This window comes from Glycine soja, chromosome 19, assembly GCF_004193775.1.
Source record: "Glycine soja cultivar W05 chromosome 19, ASM419377v2, whole genome shotgun sequence".
Lineage (NCBI taxonomy): Eukaryota > Viridiplantae > Streptophyta > Magnoliopsida > Fabales > Fabaceae > Glycine > Glycine soja.
In genome coordinates this window covers 48140189-48160133 of record NC_041020.1, presented here as the reverse complement: position 1 = coordinate 48160133, position 19945 = coordinate 48140189, and the positions used below count along the sequence as shown (strand labels likewise).

The 19945-nt window shown below is 30.8% G+C and overlaps 2 protein-coding genes across 5 annotated transcripts; both read left to right on the top strand.

Moving 5' to 3' along the window:
* Window positions 1-7993: 7993 nt before the first annotated feature.
* On the top strand, window positions 7994-10621 carry LOC114398898 (cation/H(+) antiporter 15-like). Its single transcript, XM_028360999.1, has 3 exons — window positions 7994-8185; window positions 8277-9281; window positions 9374-10621. The coding sequence occupies exons 1-3, from the start codon at window positions 7994-7996 to the stop codon at window positions 10619-10621; spliced, it is 2445 nt and encodes an 814-aa protein (XP_028216800.1).
* Window positions 10622-13148: 2527 nt separating this feature from the next.
* On the top strand, window positions 13149-19059 carry LOC114398181 (CST complex subunit TEN1-like). Of its 4 annotated transcripts, none has more exons than XM_028360347.1 (6): window positions 13149-13382; window positions 13465-13550; window positions 15916-16126; window positions 16943-17078; window positions 18213-18366; window positions 18530-19059. In XM_028360347.1, the coding sequence occupies exons 4-6, from the start codon at window positions 16975-16977 to the stop codon at window positions 18650-18652; spliced, it is 381 nt and encodes a 126-aa protein (XP_028216148.1). In that variant the 5' UTR covers window positions 13149-13382; window positions 13465-13550; window positions 15916-16126; window positions 16943-16974; the 3' UTR covers window positions 18653-19059. The 4 variants fall into 4 exon arrangements, with proteins under 4 accessions (XP_028216148.1, XP_028216146.1, XP_028216147.1 ...); XM_028360345.1 differs by lacking the exon at window positions 15916-16126 and adding an exon at window positions 14407-15064; XM_028360346.1 differs by lacking the exon at window positions 15916-16126 and having other exon boundaries at window positions 13465-13547.
* Window positions 19060-19945: the final 886 nt, after the last annotated feature.

The following is a 19945-nucleotide window of genomic DNA, read 5'->3' as shown; positions in this document are numbered from 1 at the left end:
ATATTTGACAATGATTTTTCAACCCATTGTAATTATCACACCACCATCATTATTTTCATTCAAAGTATTACCACTATTATCACACTATTATTATTATTATTGGTACTATCTATCCCATCATTATCTTTACCTCAACTAGTTCACATCATGGTTGATGATGTTGTGATTATCACCACCTCCTTCATTATTACACTTTTAACTTCTACTATTCTAAGTTTTAATGCCAGAGGGTAAGTCTAGTAACTTTTCCCTTCTTCACGATAAATATTCACCTTCACAATTGTTTTAGATTTTGTCTATTATATATTAGAAGGACAGATTAGTATTAATATACTTTGTCTATTATGTTTAGCTATTATATTACGTTTATACTTTTGTCTATTATATTTGGCTAATGAATATTAATATAATACATTAATATCATATTATTTAACTTTTAACTTCTTATTTTTAAATTTTATGTTATTCATATTTTAAAATTGTTATCTTCGGCTTCTATAATTATTATCTGGTGTTGATTTATCAGATTACTTTTTTTAATATCATTTTTGTGTTTGGGTATGAATTTTTTTTTACAATAGTATTGTTAAAGTATATGAATTCAAGGAATTCTTCGTTCTTTGAGAAGAGAGAAATTAATAATTTTAGTTCATTTGGTTGATAGGGTCAATAATCCCTTTTTTCATTTTTTATGTATAAGAGTATAAGTTAGTTATTATTAATTTTACTTATCATGTAATATTTTTTTGCCTCTTGATATTTTTTTCTTGATTTCATTCCTGAATGTAGTAATTATCAAAGTTATATTGGTATAATTTAATATATATATATATATATATATATATATATATTAATATTAACATTAACATTAATAATAAGCTTGATCATTCCTGTTTGTGTAGTTAGGCTCAATAGCCTACTTAAGCCTATAGGTTTATTGGCTAATTTGTTGACCTTTTATAAAACATTCCATGTAAATAAACATTTAAATCAGGTCAAACTTTTAGGTAGGCTAGGCTAAGGCTTAAAAAAAAACCTTAACAGATAAAAGTTAGACTCAAATTTGCCAAAGTGTGACTTGACCTAACATGTTTTCACCCCACATAAAATATTTAACATAGCAATATGCATACCTAAGACTAAAACCCAAAATCAATAATTAACATGAAATAATCCCACATAAGTTGATCTATATGGTTGGTGGTTTAAGTACTATTCAATTCATTTTTAGGATTATATAAATGAAAAATATTTTATCATAAAATAAGTAAATTAATTTTCAAAAAACTTTAAGTGCTTAGTAAAATTATACGTTGAAGTAATTGATAAATATAGATATGAAAAATATAGGATGATAGAAATAAATATGCTTTTATGAAATTTCTTTATAAGTTTTTAATTTATTTTGTTGATAAAAGCATATTTTGAAATATTTATAATTTCTGTTTTTTAGTTAATTTTAAAATCTTGTTTTTTTATTTGGAGACAAATGGTTTTTATTATTGGCTTAAATACAATTTTGATCTCTTATTTTTCTCAATTCATAATTCTGGTCCTTTAATTTTAAAATAAAAAAGTTATCCCCTTTTTTTAAAAAATTGTAATTTTGATCATATCATCAAAGTTTACCTTTTTTTTTCTTTTTTTTTTTTGATACATCTAGACTTATAACATATTCATTTTAAAATAAAGAGAGACCAAATCTATGGATATGATAAAATAAGGCAACTAACGTCCAAGCCTTAATAATATTTTTTAGTATTCACCAAAACAAAACTATATTTTTAGTTTCAGTTATTATATTCTTTTTGAATGTGTATTATACTGTTAATCTTATTTTATATCTTAAAATATTTTCAATCAAATTTAAAATAATATAAAATCTAAACAACATACACTTAAATAGACATTGTATTTTTATTATGTTGATTATTATAATGGTTACGATATTTTGAAGTATAATGTTAACATAACAGAATAAATAATATAAATAATGTAATGGTTAACATAAACAATTTAATTTTACAAGATTATATATATTATTTTATATCCGTTAGATTCATCTAGCGGCCATCATTTACTTTGGTTTTGTTTTTTTCAAGATTTATTGTCAACCATTAGATACATGTAAGGGTCTATATTTTTGCTGGAGAGGTGCTGAGACAAACACAGCAGGAGAGGGTCCAAATCTGAAGGTCAAGGAAGCATTTCTCAAACATATTTATGCTTGTAGATTTCGAATATGATATTATACGGCCAAGGTGTAAACATTATATAAAGTACAAGAATTCTTTATTGACGAAAGGCTCCTAGGTACTTTAATGAAGCATGCAGCCACCAGGGGGAGAGGGAAGAAAAAGGGAGAAAGAAAGAAGAAGGCTTGGGCGGAGGGGGAGAGAGGGAGGTTGAGGCACCAATGGGAGCTAATTGTTATGACTACGTGTTTCCAGGCTTGAAGATAGAAGATATAAGATTGTAAATGGACAAGAAAAAAATAGATTCTAAATTAAAAGTTTTCATTAACAAAAATTAATAACTAATATTTATTCATAAAAAAAAGTGTTTACACGTGTGTTGTGTTAAGTGAGCATCTTTAAATCTTCAACTTCTTTCTCAAGCTTTATTTTGTATTTTCACAGTAAATATAATATAAAAATACTATAAATTCATCCGTTTAAATATCTATTAGATAAAAAATTTAAATGATGTTAAAATTCTATTTATTCACACAAAAAAAACAATAAAAAAAGAAAAAATCTTATAATTTTTATTGATTTAATTACAAGATATATTTCTACACAACGGTTATCAAATATTTAAAAGAAAAAAATGAATATAAGATAATTAAAGAATTTACGGAAGTAACTAAAAATTAAAGTTAACAATATTCCTTTTAAAAAAGTTAACAGTATTTGTAATTAACTTAAATATTTTCTGCCTAAGAAAAAAACTTAAATATTTTCTCATTTCTTATCTTCATACACTACTAAATATCTCTAATTCTTTAAACCTTCAAAGTTTTTATACAGGTCACTGTTTACTTCAATAGAAAGAGACAAGAATGATAATGTGTAGTAACCTCCTCCATTAAAATTTTGCTGCAAGTAACCAAGCTAGGAAAATCTGAGATAATTAAACTAAAATCTTGTTCCTTTCAAAATGCGCATTAGAAAAAAAAAATGCGACAAACCAAACACAGAATATACTTCTAGCTTTATTTTTTTATTTTTTCAGAAAAAGAACTTCTTGCTTAATATCTTACATAATAGACTTACAGTACTGTTTATATGTAATAATATAATATAATTTCTATCAAACAGGGCGTATATGCTGTAAAAAAAATTTAAACAGAGCCTGCATATGGAACAAATCTAAAGACTAATAAAATTTTGTTAGCATGCTACTTTTTTTGGTAGAAAAAGGAAAATCACCTTAAATCAACACTGATTATACTGATATTTTTCTTATTTAAAAATTGTGCTCATCTAGAGAAACTATGACTTTGTATGTTTTTTAAGAAGTTGCATATTTCCTTGCTGTGGATGAAAAATGGAACTTGGGTTTGAATCAAATACTTTTTAGTGAGCAACTTTGACAATGTTCAAACCACAAAGCGACGCATACGTTTCCCATTTTAAAGTACCATGCTTATGCTTACGGTAATTAACTTCACTCATTTGTTTATTTTGTTTCGTTATCATATTATTATATCCCGTTCTGATGACATGCATTTATATATTAATATGCAGACAACTCCAAAAGATTGGTCAGGAAGAATAAAATAGAGTTCCATACAATTGAGCCATACAATTGTTATCGTGTTGGCTTTATATAGAATACAAACTCAACTTCATGGGTTGACAATTTTTTTTGTTTTGTTTAGTTCTTATAATATATCTTAGTTTTTCTTTACTTCTTATATTTTTAAAATTGTAGTTTTAGTTTTTATTATTTTATAAATTAAATTTTTGGTCTTTATAGTATTAATATTTTTATTTTTATTCCTGTATTTTTTTTGTCGTTAGGTGTTGGTTATATACAAATCATTAGTCCAAAATTATTTTATAGAATTTCATTGACTAAATGAAATTGTCCAGGCGCAGTCGTAGCTGACAGCCCAAAAGAGAACAGGTAGCATGTTCTGCAAGCTGCAGCGTCTTATCTAATGTTGGTACCTATTTGAATTTTGACAATAGAATCTAAAGAAATTAAATTAAATAACCTAAGAAGGTTTCGGACAGTTCGATGTACTCACATATATATTTTTTTCATTTGTTATACATATACATACGTTTAATTATAATTTTCAATTGTTGGGCTTTTAATCTATAAATATTTTCTTACTTTATCTTTAAAATAAAATATCTCATTTCAAGGAAATGGAATAAGGGGTTGGGGGGATTGGTCGCTGGGGGATGTAGTTTTGCAAAGACGACAAAAAAAAAAAAAGGGTCTAAAATCTTATAGGACCAGATACACGTGACACCGGAAAAGTAAGGTTGGGTTCAACTTTGTTCAATGAAAAGTATTAAAAAAAATTGTCCAATGGATTTTTTTTAGTTAATTTTAGGTAATTAAAAATATTTATTATACTTTTTAGTTAAGTGATTTTTTTTTTATATTTTTAATTCTTAAAAATTAAATCTAAATGAATATTAACAAACTTATAAACAAATTAAAATAATTAAGCATTATTAAATTAATTAATATACTTCAAATAATTATTGTAATAATTGTAGTGTTATGGCAGAGATGAATAAAACTTACTTTTTCCCTTGTTAAAAAAATTGTAATAATTGTAGAAGAATTTACTATTTACACACACATGACGTGAGTATAATGTCATGAAAATGTTTGATTCTTTTAATTATCTGATATTTAGAATTTTTCAAAGATAAAATTTATATTATTAACTGTTGACGGTACTGACAAGTATAATACTTAATATAAATATTTTATTTTTAATATGGTATTATAATTTTTTAAGCGACTTACTTTTTTTTTGCAAATCTTTAAAAGAAAAAAATGATATTAAATAAATATTTATAGGACTAAAAAACTGTTTAATTTTTAAAAATGAATTATGACACTTTATTTATTAAAATATATACATGTTAAAAATATTGACTTGATTAATATTACATCCACCATGTTTGGATCTCGGAAGCATTTGGTTATGTGCATGATAAAAAAAAACGGTTAGGAAAATTTAAACCCGTTCTAACAAAGGTTTTTAAGACTCGTTCAATTGTACTGGCTTTATCTGATTCGAAATTAAATTTTAAATAATTAAAAGACTCAATATGTGTTAGAGGAATTTGAGTTCTACATAGACTCGTTCCAGTTTATCTGACATATAACATATTCTTTTAAAATTTTCTTATTTATACTATTAGTTTTGACACATTGGTATTATTATTGGAAAAACACGCACAACGAGAAATTAACATCTAGTAATTAAATAAAATTTAAAAACACCATCATGTAAAAAAGAAAAAATTCCCATTAGAAGAGATAATCATATTTAATGTACGACGGTGTCTTGTATGAAGGAAGAAACAAGTGGGATACAAAAAAAAAAAAAAAAAAAAATCCAACATTTTTTTATAAAAAAAAGACATGTTCCCTCTACGTGTTTTGAGTAAGCATCTTCTTCCTCTCATCTCTGTGGATCAATACTATTGTGACTTGTGAGTGCTGTCAGCTTGCTTCTATTTAAACAGGCAGTGTACGTAAGTCAGCCAAATCAACCATGAAAACATCGAAGTTGATCAATATAATTAGAGGAAGATGAACAGTGTTATGGTTCATGATCGATAGCAATGGAGGCAAACGTAGCGAAGGTGTTGATCGACTTTCACGGAGATGGGAGGAAGAATACATTTACGCAAAACAGAGGAAACGCGGGTTTCTCTTTTTTTTTTTTTTTAATGATTTTAGATTTTATTTTTGTTATTTTACATGTTAGTATTTTTATTATAAATCAATAAATCAGATGCAAAGAAAGTGACCAAGAAATGTAAACCAAACTACTTAATGAGAGTTGTTCAATTACTTTACGGTATGTTTGATTGCAAAGAAAGAAAATGAACGGAAGAATTTTTAGGTGACAAAAAAAATGAAAAATAAAATAAATATAAAGGTTGTTTGGTTGATAAAAATAGAAAAAAATATTTAAATTACATTTATTTAGCATGTAAGAAAAGAAAAACAAAACAAAAGAATTTTTATTATCATTATTATTATACTCTAAACAGCATGTATAAAAAACATAAATGTAAGAAATAGGGAACCTAATAGTTCATAAGAGATTCATAACCATTTAGTTATTATTATAATAATATATTAGTTTTAAGTTTTGCATTGCACAAAATAAATAAATAAATAAATATTTATATAATTAAAATTTATAATTTATGATAATTAAATAATTTTAAATATATAAATCATATTATAATTGAAAAGTGTAATAAATAATTTTTAAAATATTATATTCATCTATAATGAATAATTTATGTTGTAATATACTTTTGTTTTTAATTATTGATAATTTCTTTTAAAAAATATTTACATTCACAAGTTAAAACTAAAGATGATGAAAATGATAAATGGAAAGGGATAAGAAATTAAGATAAATTATTGAATAGGCATTAAAGATATAAGATGATATTAGATGCAAGTTAAGAGTATATTATAAATTTATATATATATATATATATATATGAAATTAGTTTATAATATTCAATTACAAATTGTTAACCATTCAATTAATATTAGAATTTAAAGCATAAGAGAACATATCATATGTATCACTTTATGAGAGGAAATTATTCAAATGAAAGAGAATGTAAGAGAGAGGGGAGAGTGAAGGTCAGAGAAAACATACAAATTTGGACATTTATACATATAAGGAGATAAAAAATGTGTGGGTATCTAATCAAAACATTATCTTTGTTGTTTATTTTCTCTTTTTTCTTCACAGGGAGAAGAAAGCTTCGGCCTCCATGAGAGGAAGTCTTGATTTAGGCATAAAAACCTTAATGTATATGAAAGTGCATAAAAAGGTAAATAAATAGTGTTAAATTATACAATAATACATTATATAACAAAAACTAATTAAGTTTATTTTCTTTTATCTATACCACATGTATTTTCTATTGGAGACAATCTTATCAAATCGTGTAGGATTTCTATGTTTAAGGATTTAACATGATTGTATATCCAAACTTAAACTTTAGATATTATTTAAGCTGAAATAATTTCGTATCAGTTGATAATGATTATGCTCAACTCAATTAAAAAAGAATGAAATGGGAGAAAATCAAGAAAAAATAATAAAAACAGCAATCATAAATATCTAAATTGGTAGAATGATTTTTACCAATTAATATTTTTATGCCAAGGGAGGTTGTATGTGTACAACCACGTACTTTTTATGGGTAGATAAACTGTTTAGCTGTTGTTAGTTAGAATAATGGTCCTGGAATTGTAGAGATGCCACTGTATTTGATAGGAATTTAGAATTTAAATGTTACAGTTAAAATTGTTGTATGTTATAGTTTGAGTATGCATGTCTATATGAAAGGAAGTATTAGATGTGGTTCAAATATAGAAACACCACAGATATTGGGTTGACTGATGGCAATGACATCGCATGTGAAATGATTTGGATAAAATAAAAAATAAATTGAAAAAAGGAAATTCCTGGCATTGTTCCTTTAGAATAGGGGAAAATATATAGCAACATAAGCTAGTAATAGGAAATACAACAACTTTTTGCGTGCAAAAGGGCATTACAACTAATAATAAGGTAAGTGCCACCTCAAATAGATATGTATAGCTGGAACTTGTGTTCTCCTCTATATTGTTATGATGCATACAATTAATTCAACATTTAAATCTTGGGTCTTGTTAGTGACAATTTAAAAGGGTTTTAAAGGAGAAAGAAGAAAAATTGAAAGTAGCATCTCTCTGATACAATATCAGAGGAACTATGGCGAATACGATACCAGCATGTTATGAGGTATACATAACCAATCCCAGTCGAATCTGGCGAACTGATAAAGTCCTACAAACACAGCTTCCTGTTCTCGCTTTTCAAATTGCCTTTGTCGTTGTGTTGTCTCGTATTTTCTTCATTATCTTCAAACCTCTCCATCAAACTCGTCTCATTTCACAAATCTCTGTAAGTATATATATATATAAATGAACAAGTTCTTTTGTTTATGATTTTCTCATCTATATATCATTCCAATAATATAAATTTGATTTTGTAGGTTGGTTTCCTACTAACTCCACCATTACTTGGGAGATTCACACCAATTTTTGAGTTCATATTTCCTGTAAATGGTGTCCTTAACGTTGAACTTCTTTCCCACCTTGGTCTCATATTTTATGCATTCCTTAGCGGTTTGGAGATGAACTTAGATACCATTCTACGAGTGAAAAAGAAGGCTGCTAGCATTGCGGTTGCTGGGATCGTCTTTCCGATGGTGTTGGCACCATGCTTATATGCTTTGTACCGAAAAATTTACGGTAGTAATGGAGTATTTCCCCTTGAAGAAGGTTCAGTTAATGCTTATTTACTTTGGACATTAATTCTCACCGTCACAGGTTTTCCTGTCATAGCTCACACACTTTCTGAGCTCAAGCTCATTTATACTGGTCTTGGCAAAGCTGCTTTAACAGCAGCCATGATCAGTGACACCTATGGTTGGATTCTTTTCACTTTACTGGTTCCATTTGCAATCAATGGTAAAGGAGCTATGTACACGGTGCTAAGCACCATATTATTCATTGTTGTATGCATCTTTGTGGTGCGTCCAATCATTCAACGGTTTATGGATAGCAAGACAGACAAAGATGAGTGGGAAGATAACGAATTACTATTTGTGGTGATGGGGGTTTTGGTTTGTGCAAACGTTACAGATATTCTTGGTGCACATGGCATTGTTGGGGCTTTTGTATTTGGATTGATTTTACCTCATGGGAAATTTGCCGACACGATGATGTCAATTTCAGATGATTTTACGGGAGGCTTTCTGGCGCCGCTCTTCTTTGCTGGCAATGGAATGAGACTTATCTTAACCTCAGTTTTCCAAGGAAATTGGCCCTTGACACTACTGATTATACTCTTGTTGTGTTCTCTAAAGATTTTAAGCACTTTATTCGCCACTTTCTTCTTTGGTATGCGCACTCAAGATGGTTTAGCCATAGGCTTGCTTCTCAATACCAAGGGCGCCATGGCACTGATTATGCTAAACATTGCTTGGGATAGAGCGGTATTGGTCTATTTATTTATTTATTTATTTTGATAAAATTCTTCTTTAGTTACTCGTATAATTTACAAGTTTCTTGTAATGTTTTATTGCAGATTTTTTTTGTACCTACCTATGCGGTTATTACTTCAGCTGTTCTTCTAATGACTGTAGTAGTATCTCCTGTCATCAATGCCGTCTACAGACCAAGAAAGAGATTCGAACAGAACAAGCTAAAGACTATACAAAAACTAAGAGTGGATGCGGAGCTTCGAATTCTAGCATGTGTCCACAATACTCGGCAAGCCACGAGCATGATCAGCATCATTGAAACTTTTAATGCCACTAGACTTTCCCCTATACATGTTTGTGCCATGTACCTTATTGAACTTACTGGACGTGCTGCTGCCCTTGTGGCTGCACATATAGAGAAGCCTAGTAGCCAACCCGGAGAACAAAATCTCACCAAATCACAGGCAGAGTTAGAAAGCATTGCCAATACATTTGATGCATTTGGAGAGGCATATGACGCTGTCAGAATTGAGACCTTAAATGTGGTGTCATCCTATGCAACCATTCATGAGGACATATACAACTCAGCAAATGAGAAACACACAAGCTTAATTATCCTTCCATTCCACAAACAATTAAGTTCAGAAGGTGCGCTTGAAGTAACCAATGCCGTATACAGAGATATAAACCAAAATGTAATGCAGCATGCCCCTTGCTCTGTGGGGATATTTCTTGATCGTGATTTTGGGTCAATTCCCAAAATGAACCTTCGTATTCTTATGCTCTTTGTTGGAGGCCCTGATGATCGTGAAGCCTTAGCTGTTGCATGGAGGATGGCAGGACATCCAGGAATCAAACTATCAGTGGTTCGGATTCTTTTGTTTGACGAAGCGGCAGAAGTAGATGGTTCAGTTCATGATGAAGCACGAGGGATATTGTCTTCTGTAATGGATAGTGAGAAGCAGAAAGAGTTAGATGATGAGTATATAAATTCATTCAGACTTACGGCAGTGAACAATAAGGAATCTATATCCTACTCAGAGATTGATGTCCATATTGGTGAAGATATTCCCAATATCCTTAATGAGCTAGAAAAAAATGGTTGCGATTTATACATAGTTGGACAAGGTAATTGTAGGAACTCTCGAGTCTTCTCAAATTTGCTAGAATGGTGTGAATGCTTAGAACTTGGAGTTATAGGGGATATTTTGGCGTCAAACAATTTTGGTTCGCGCTCATCTTTGCTAGTTGTTCAACAATATGGGTATGGAGGAATGGTTTTTGGAAAAAATCTCAACCAAAAGGCCACCAATAACGATGGATTTGAGTCACTTGTTGTGAAGACAGAGTAAGCATTGGGATTGGTAAGGAACAAACGTGTATATACAAGAAAGAAAGTTCCGGTTAAGTTTGCTTATGAAAATTCAATAAACTTTTGGACAATACCAGGTTTTTGTTTCATATTAGAATTAGTACCATGATTGGAAAATTAATGTAGCTGACTTTCAATTACATTTGCTCTCATGGCTCTATTTGAATGTAATCTAATAAAAACATTTGTGAACCAAAACTTACATAGCTGTTTTGGCATCATCGCAGGGCCAACCGACCACATTAACATATGAGAACTTAAAAGTTAAACAATTAAATACTTGAAGGTGTGTGCATTTTCAAAAGTTTTACAAGTGTATCTGTTGGATCCTTCATACTGTACCCACCAAGAACAACATAACTTTCAATTTTATTATAATTGACCGAGTAGCACATAATTAATATCGCATATCAGTACGCAAACCTTGAAGTCTTTTAAAAAAAAACTACACAGGCCTTGAATGCACGACCGTCATGATTTGGCAAATTTCAGTTTAACAGTTTAAATAGATATATCACACCATTACCAATCGTGGTGTGATATGTTGTGTTACGTGAGCGTGGTTGGCAAATTGAAGGTTGTGATTAATGCTTTGGGGGAAAACAAGACTACAAGAGTGTCCAGTTGAAAGAGTTTCATGTGTTCAAGTTGTTCGTGCTGAATGAAGAGAAGCAACTGGAAGATTGATGTCCTAAGGTTGAACATGACAAAGCTTCTCTAGTTCCTGAGTCAGTTGAACTTGAAAGTTGAAACACTACGCGAACTGCGAAGATCAACAATTCGATGAGGATAAGGTTCAGGTGATCAGAGAAATCAGAGAAATCAATATGCCAGAACAATTCAATATGTTTACAATTACTGTAGCTTGAAAATGAAGGGCTTGGTTCAAGTTGATTTTGTGTTGTATTATGCATGTGCATGTGATTTAATTAATGCACTAATCATACTTCTTTTCCGCTGCCTTTTTTTACTTATTTTATTGGTTAAAACATCCTATCTTTTTCCCTCCAAGGTTACAAATTATCATGATAAAACTTAGAGAATAATTCTTAAAAGAGTAAATTCCACTGGCATTTTTTTGTGTTTTTTTTTTTATCAAATTACATCCCATATTTTTTCATCTCTTTATATTACTTTTACTCCATTTTTATTGACGTTCTTAACTAACATCAATTGAAATATGTGAGTAGACAAAATTGTCTTAACATATTTGTTATACTTGTGTTTTTCTCAAATTACACTCAATACCTTTTCCTTTTTTTATATTACTTTTATCCTCATTTTCTTAATATCATGTCATTAATTAACGTCAATTGAAATATCTTGAGCAAACAAATTATCCTATCGTCCTTTGTCAAATACTTAATAACAAATAAACAATTTAACCTCTGAATGGACCTTTCTTAAGATAATAACAATTTTTTCTTTTATATTTGACTCTTACTTCATTATTGCAAACACTTGAAGAAGATGCAGATCTTAATTGAGACATTATATCAAACAATTAATCATAAAAAATAAATATTTTAAAGAAAGGAGTTAAAAACATAAATGGAGGAGCAAAATACTAAAATTTGAAGCAAAAGACTATATTCAATCAATAGGCATTGCTGAGAATATGTACAACAAAAACATAACAACCAAACGATCTAACACGCACAAAAAAAAAATTGAACTAAAAGAAGAAGAAGAAGAAGAAGAAGAAGGAAGGGTGTTAATACATGCATACTAACAAAGTGGATTCACGTCTAACATAAAATCGAATTCACGTCCAGTTAGAGAAAAATAAAAAGAAAAAGGAGTGTTAAAATATTTGTATATTGAAAATTGTGTCATGTCTTTATGGAGATAAGAGGAAGAAAATGAGAGTATTTTAGACATAAATTTTCATTAAAATTCATATGATCAGCATGTGTCTATTTGCTGTTAAATTATTAAGCGGTGTTTAGGAGGGAGAGGATATGAGTGTAATGTGAGTTAAACAATTGGGAAAATATCAGGTGTAACTTGAAAAAAAACACATGGGGGTGCGAGTGTGAGGACGAAGACGAAGATATTTTAGATATAAATTTTCATGAAAAGTTATGTGATTAACATGTGTCTAAATTTTGGTTAAATGATGTTTAGAGAGAGAGATTCTGGATGTAACCTGAGATAAAAAGATTAAGGAATTTTTTTAAGAGGGAAATGTATGTAATTTGAACAAACACAAAAATATGAATGTAACTTACTCTTTTTAAAAATATTTTTCATTAAATACATAAATTTGAATTTACAATATAGGAGTAGATATAAAAAGAATCATCATGATAATTTTAAGCTTTAAATATCTTTTTAGTTCTTTAATTTAATATTTTTTTTTAGTTTTTAATTTTTAATCATTATAAATTATATTTATCTTATTTTTCATCCTTATAATACTTAAAAATATATTTAAATATAATTTCAACTAAGAATTGTGTGGGATTTAAAATTCCACCTAAATATTTTAAAAAGGACCTAAGTTCGAGTTAGTGAAATATTCAGCCAAAAGGGTCGAAGCAAATCGTCTTATCTTCCTTTCCCTCGCCTCGCCTCGCCTCCCTTCTCAAGAGTGGAGCTCTCGTCCTGTGTATCTCACTGGAGCTCTGTGGCCCCTCTCACGGTCTTCGCTATCCAAATCTCTGAACGATTCAACGACGCCGTCTTTGAGAATCGCGATTTGACGCTTTATTACGTGATTCTCCCTCCTTTCTGCCATTGTACGTTTCTCTTTCTCAAACTCTTATGCTTTCGATTTTATTTTGGTTTAACCTAACCGCATTCTTTTCCTGGTTTCCTCAGAACTTCATTATCGGGTTTCTTCAAAGCGCAAGTTCTTTCAGCTAAACGATTGAAGGCCGTTAGCCATTAAAAAAGACCGAATCGTTGTGAGTTTTATTGTTAACGTTTCTTTGTTTGTTACATCAAAATCTTCATTGCGCAGTGGTATTTTATTTTTTCCTCGATTTGTGTGACTTTAGATTAGGAAGAATAAAGGGGATAGGAGGAAGCTTAACCTTGAATTGCAAGTTACTTAATATTTGTTCTGTTCTACTAGACAACAACCTTCCATCGTTGTGGTGCTGATTCTGTAATGTTGAATCTTTCTAAGCTCTCTCTTGTCGAGTGTTTACCTCTGTATGTGCTTAAAACTTGTTAGAATTTCAAGCATTTTAGTTTGAAGAAATTGTCTCTAAGGGAATGGAGTTGAATGATTTCCCCTAACTTAATTTGAAATCAGCTGGGGATTTTAGCCACTAAATTGGGTTGTAGGAGATATTGGTAGTGGCCTGAACTTTAGTCAATGGCTTTTCTTAAAACCTATTTAGTCCACACTGTTTGTATTGGTCCAAATTTCCCATATAGAGTACACTGTATATGACTGAAAAAACTCATCTGAGAATCTCACTTTTAAGCTAGAGATGCCATTTTTGGTTCTGTAAGTTGTACAATGGGAGGTGAAGATAAATGAATGAGAAATGATACTTGTACTATCATTTGTACAACAAAATATACAACTAAGAGAGAGAAATAGATAAAAGGGAAAAAATTGAATTTAAATTGTAATAAATGATAAGATTGAGGAGATACACACAAAATATGATGTTGAATAAATTGTTGTACAACTTGTATGTCTATCATATCTCTAAATGAATTGGTTGGTTGGAAATTTTATATACATTTCTTGATACTGGTCAAGTGTTCATTATATTAAATGTTAACAAGGAACATTTATTTGATTAGAAAAATGGGAATATTTGGGACTTGATAAGTGGAGTCTTGCATTTGATGCCAAGCATGGGAGATGTAGAGAAAGTGTGTTAGGTGAAAGGGTGAGTGTCTCAAGCAAAAAATCTTGACATTTTTGGATCAACTGGATGAGAGAATGAGGATAGTAGATGTTGGTTGCTTGCACATTGGGCCTAGCAGTACTTGTGAAGTATTGCAGGATTGCATGAGTTGAGTAGTCTTCAAGATTCACTCGAGGTTGCTTCTCTTCCGCCATGAGTGGTGTCTCCTCCAAGATAAGAGAGCAAGGAGGGAGCGAAACTGGTTGAGGTTGAAGAGAAGAAGACTCTCCTTGTCTAGCTTGCCTTTCTTGGTGCTTTTGTTTCTTCCTTTTTGAATTGTATTTTTTGCAAGTCTTTTCAATCTCCGGATCACATGGAACTGATTTCCCTCTTCAAGCTTTACCTCGCATACAAGAAACAATAGATACTAGAAGCACAAGTTAGAACAAAGAGACAAGAATTGAAAGCTAGAATTTTAAAGATAAAGAATGAAAGGCCTAAATATGGTCACACAAATGATTGGGCACGAGGAACAAAGTCTCTGACAACGGCGTCAAAAACTTGTTAACCGATTGACAAGTGAACCAAATCACGCAAGTAGTAATAAAATGGTAAGATCTAGTGTTGTGTCCATAGAGACTTCGTTTGTGCTAAATAGTTTGTGTAAACTAAGTTCTAAGCAATGGAATAAAATGAGTTGATTGACTTTTAAGATAAGAGTGCATAAATTTAAAGTTCAAGATTAAGCAAAGACATTAAAAACTGTGCAAAGTTCAACGAGGCAAAAACACAAACACTTTGAGGGCAAGAGATAACTTAGTGCTGAATTTGTAGAAATGTTGGGTGCTTGGCCTACCAAATGAACTCTTGACGTAATGTGAATGATTTTTCACCAATCAATGTTATTTCAACTATTATCTTAACCACTAATTTATTCTAATAATGATCTCTCATGTGAAAGAGCCTAAATCCATTGACTGCACTCCTAATTCCTTATAAAGTTAAACAAAGTGATTTGATTAAGAGCAAGGGTTTATAAAAAGGCTAATAAACACCATTCCATCCCTAGATATGAGTTAATTAGAAACCCCTTTTAGTTCTTAGTGTAAAAACATTTCTCAATGATCATTATTACTCTATAACATACATGCACATGGGTGATCAAACCTAGAAAGGAAACAATGATATTGAAATAACATTAAATGGATAGTTAAGATAATTACATCACAGGTTTTTTGGTATCCAAGTCCCCAACAATAGGTAAGTTAACTTCTCATAGGCATGAGAGACCCAAAACAAGAAGAAAATACAAGGGAAAATGAAGAACAATGGCACCCAAAGAGTTCTTAGTCAAAAATGCACATGCCCTAGAGTTCTCCCCCCTCTTTCCAATGAAACAATGCTTTTAAATAGGCCTAAGAGTGTTGTACTGTTGTTTTGGCATAATGGTTTGTGTGCTTAGCCCAGCTTTCGCGCTAAGCGCGCATACAAAAGCAGCACTTGGCTAAGTGACAGTACGCCGAGCATGAGGTTAGCCCAAATCTTTGGCAGTGGTTGTTCAGTGCGCATATGGTGTTGAGCACACACCAAGCTTCAAATTTGCCTCCAGATGCTTGCCATATGTCCTTCCAGGCTAGCTCTGCCGTGCTAAGCGGGCTGCCTCATCAACCCAAGTATTCTTCCTTCCTTATTGATGCATCAAGCTCTTTAAATCACAACCAAAACTACATTATTCGTAAGTTTTATTCATAGTGAACTAAGAACTAAGAAAAACTGTAAAACTTAAAAAAAGGCTCAAACTAAACATCAATTAAGGAAAATTTAAGATGAAGTGCTGCGTGAAACTAATGAAAAAGTAATGATTCACAACACTTATCATAGGGACTAAAATAAAAAATCATGATATTTTTGCGAACTAATAACTTATTTAAACCTAATAAAATTGATGGAGTAGAAAACAAACTTTGTGAAATTCTCATTGTGTGAAATGTTATACAATGCAATAAGAACATGTTTTTTTCATGATTAATTACTGCAAGAATAATTTTTATTTACAACTTGTGTCAATTAATCTCAATCCAAATTTATAGGTTAATTTAAATTAAATTATTTCATAAATATGAAATGTTATAAAAGGAAAGGAGTTATATATGTTTTCGTTCTGTCCCATAATGCTTTCTGCTGCCTATTGCACATTCAGAAATTGCTTGTCAAAAACTGTAATATCAAAAACATACACAGTGATGGAGAATAATTAATTGACTAGGAATTTCTTGAAATCATGATCAAGTATCATTCATTTGTGAAGGAAATAACTCCTTAAAATATATTATGTGACGCTGTCATATGGCACTATGTTAGAGTTAAAACCTTGTCTCGTGGTAGATGACGTGCTACAAAAGCTTTAGTAATATGAAACTTACCATTAACATGAATTTGTGGCTTGGGAAATGTCATCATTCCATATGTTATTTTTTTCCAAATTGCAGGCAAAAGTGGAAGTTTTGTTTGGTATCAGGTGATGGCATCTTTGGAAATAAAATCTGGTGCATTGGTTTCTTTACAAGACCTGCGCCCATCTTCTCCTTTTTTTAAGCAAGGTGCTTCACTCAGAATAACTGGAAAGTGAGTGCTGCCATTCTATTTCCAATGTATCTGACTTTTCTTTCAGTGAGATGCTTCACTGTTGTAGTGCCAATGTCGTATATAACATAATGTTAAAATTCCTTGCCTTTGGGTTTTGTTGCCAATCATGGTGAGTGAATATGAGTTGAAAGTTGAAATACTTCAGGGATTCAGCTAGCATTATGTTAGTTTAACCATCCATAGATCTGGTTATGCATGTATAATTTTATATGACTTCTAGTAGTGAAGGTCATGTGGATACCATTAGTAGTGATACTGTGCTTGGAAGAATTGTAAATGGCATGCTAACTCTAACAGGGTGAGCATAGCAGCAATTGGTTTTTGGCTTTGACAGAACACAAACTTTTTGGTTGTGACTTGTGATTCACTTCTTTAAATTCTGTTATTGTGTTTATTGTAATTTAATGCAATAATGTATTGTACTAACTACTAAGTACTACTAGTATTTTATTAGAATGCATCATCTATGCATTCATGGGTCAGTTTGAGAGGGGTGGCATTTATAAGTCTCTTTTATCTTCATGTAGCTGCATAATAGGAGAGTATTACTAACATATAAAATAGGTTCAAGTACATTTCTGGTTTTTCTAGTTTCACCAAAGTTTGGTTTTGGTCCTGCCAGTTCCTAATTCTTATTTCTTATTGCAATAAAGGGCACCTGTAGATTTTAAATGGTTGCAATTAAGTTCACTTGTTAGATTGCTGTTGACTTTGCCCGGTCCTTAGTCTTTATTGGTGTGATGCCTTTCTTGTTGGCGTGGCATTAAATTGATGATAAGTAATGTGACATTATCTTTTGCTGACATGGTAATCATCACTAGACTGACTGGAATTGCATCAATTTGAGAACTACTAGTATCTTCAACTGAAACTAGTGGGATTAAAACTGAATTAGTAAAAACAGAGTAATAACCATGTAAAATACTTCCTAATAATTGAAACATCCATACATATTGTAGTGATATTTAAATGCTTTATCTAATTGCCTATAACTGCTCTACTGGTACAAGCTGCTGTATGATTGCATTCTGACAGACTAAATTGCTCTATTATATATCTTTTGATGTTGGTGTTGCCCGTTATGAGTGTTGACTTATGTGTAGCCTTCCACAGGTTGCACGAATACTCTATAGAGACAGGCCTAGCAACAATTATCGATGGTGATGACATTCTAAAAGTTAGTACCAAACATCTGAGGGACCTTACTTTTCAAGTTGGCTCTGTCTACCAATTCATTGGTGAACTCCTTATCCAACCTGACAATGAGGTATGCTCTTGTCTAGAATTGGTAAAAAGGCTTATCTCTTCTCCCTGTTTTCTCTTGCAAACACTCTTAGACGCATAATTTTCTTTGTAAATACGCATTCACCCACAACATGCACAATGGTCTTAATAAGATGATTAAGAATGGTTTTTTTGTTCCTTGTTAGGGAGTTTTGCAAGCACGTGTTGGTAGAAACGTTGATGGGATTGATCTCAATCTTTATCATCAATCTCTGCTGCTTTTAAGACAGTTTCAAACCAATCATTTAAACAATCCAGCAACAATGTAGGAGTATTTGAACACAGAAGTCGTCATGCTAATATAAAAATACACTTCTCTCTGTTTTTCCCATAAAGACGGTGTTCTGCACTCTACAGTGTTCATTGTGTAAACAGAGTCTTAACAATGTTAAGATTTCATTTTATTTTATTCTCACTTTATTTGGCTGCAAATGGAACATGACATCAAAGATCTGTTAGGTATGAGTTGTGCTTAGCTGGGATGCTTTAAGGGGACATTTAGCTTTTCATGTGAAGCTATGCATCAAACTTTTGGTCTTCCTTTGTTTTGCAATCTGAAAAATGAGGTAAGGGAGGGGGAGGGATGGTGGTATATTTAAGGCAACATAGAAGATACTTTATTTAAATACATGTCAGCTGTCTCTTTTTTATGTTACACCACTATTTCAATTTTCAACTTCTGCAACATTTGTATGTTACACGGTCGTTAGGGATGGAAATGAGTCGAGCCGCTTGTCAAGGGTCTTTGGCTCAGTCTATTTAAGACTCGACTTAACTTGTTTATTATAAAGGTCGAGTTCAAGCTTCTTAAAAAGTTTTTTAGATAAAAAGGTCAAGCCAAACTATAAAAAAGCTTGTTAAGCTTGACAAATCGATTTGTTTAAGTAATAATAATAACTATTATCTATACCATTTTTATGACATTATGAATGACAGGATGAAGTGATATAAAGTGCTTAGAGAGTTTACTTGCATGTGACAAATTTTCAAAAAGAAAAAGACTAAAAGGATAATGCAATCAGATTAATACTTTCAAAGAAAAGAATGTTTTGTAAAGACATTTTCAGACAATTTAGATATTTTTATTTGACTATATTAGTATAAATCATCTCTAATCCATATATTTTTTAATATTATGCTCCTTTCATTTTCTTTTGATATACTTTGTGTTTTAATAATTTGAATTCAATATGATCTTGTTTATAAATTATTTTTGGATTTCTATTATAAGTTTCTTTTTTTAGTTAGTATTTCATTAGGTTTTAAAACAATTAATTGGTCAAAGACGTCTTGCATGCTTTTAAATAGTCTCGTAGGTCAAGTCAGACTTTTATATAAGGGAGTCGAGCCTCTAAAAAAAAATAAAGTAATGAGTCAATTTCAAGTCTTGCGTATTTAACTAAGTTGAGTTTAAGTCTGATAAAGCTTAGTTTGACTTGTTTCATTTTCACCCCTAACGGTCTTACATATTTTCATTTGTGGGAAAAATATCTATCGAGTTGGTAGGTCCCATCACTTATATTTGTGCTAGCGGTTGAGGTTTGAAGTATTTTCCATGTGCT

What these genes read in the sequence shown, in the direction of transcription:
- LOC114398898 (XM_028360999.1), top strand. Translation starts at nt 7,994, where the DNA reads ATGGCGAATACGATACCAGCATGTTATGAGGTATACATAACCAATCCC. An exon ending in GTCTCATTTCACAAATCTCT is followed by an intron (nt 8,186 to 8,276) that starts GTAAGTATATAT and finishes TTGATTTTGTAG; the next exon opens with GTTGGTTTCCTACTAACTCC. An exon ending in ACATTGCTTGGGATAGAGCG is followed by an intron (nt 9,282 to 9,373) that starts GTATTGGTCTAT and finishes GTTTTATTGCAG; the next exon opens with ATTTTTTTTGTACCTACCTA.
- LOC114398181 (XM_028360346.1), top strand. Translation starts at nt 16,975, where the DNA reads ATGGCATCTTTGGAAATAAAATCTGGTGCATTGGTTTCTTTACAAGAC. An exon ending in TCACTCAGAATAACTGGAAA is followed by an intron (nt 17,079 to 18,212) that starts GTGAGTGCTGCC and finishes AGCCTTCCACAG; the next exon opens with GTTGCACGAATACTCTATAG. An exon ending in TTATCCAACCTGACAATGAG is followed by an intron (nt 18,367 to 18,529) that starts GTATGCTCTTGT and finishes GTTCCTTGTTAG; the next exon opens with GGAGTTTTGCAAGCACGTGT.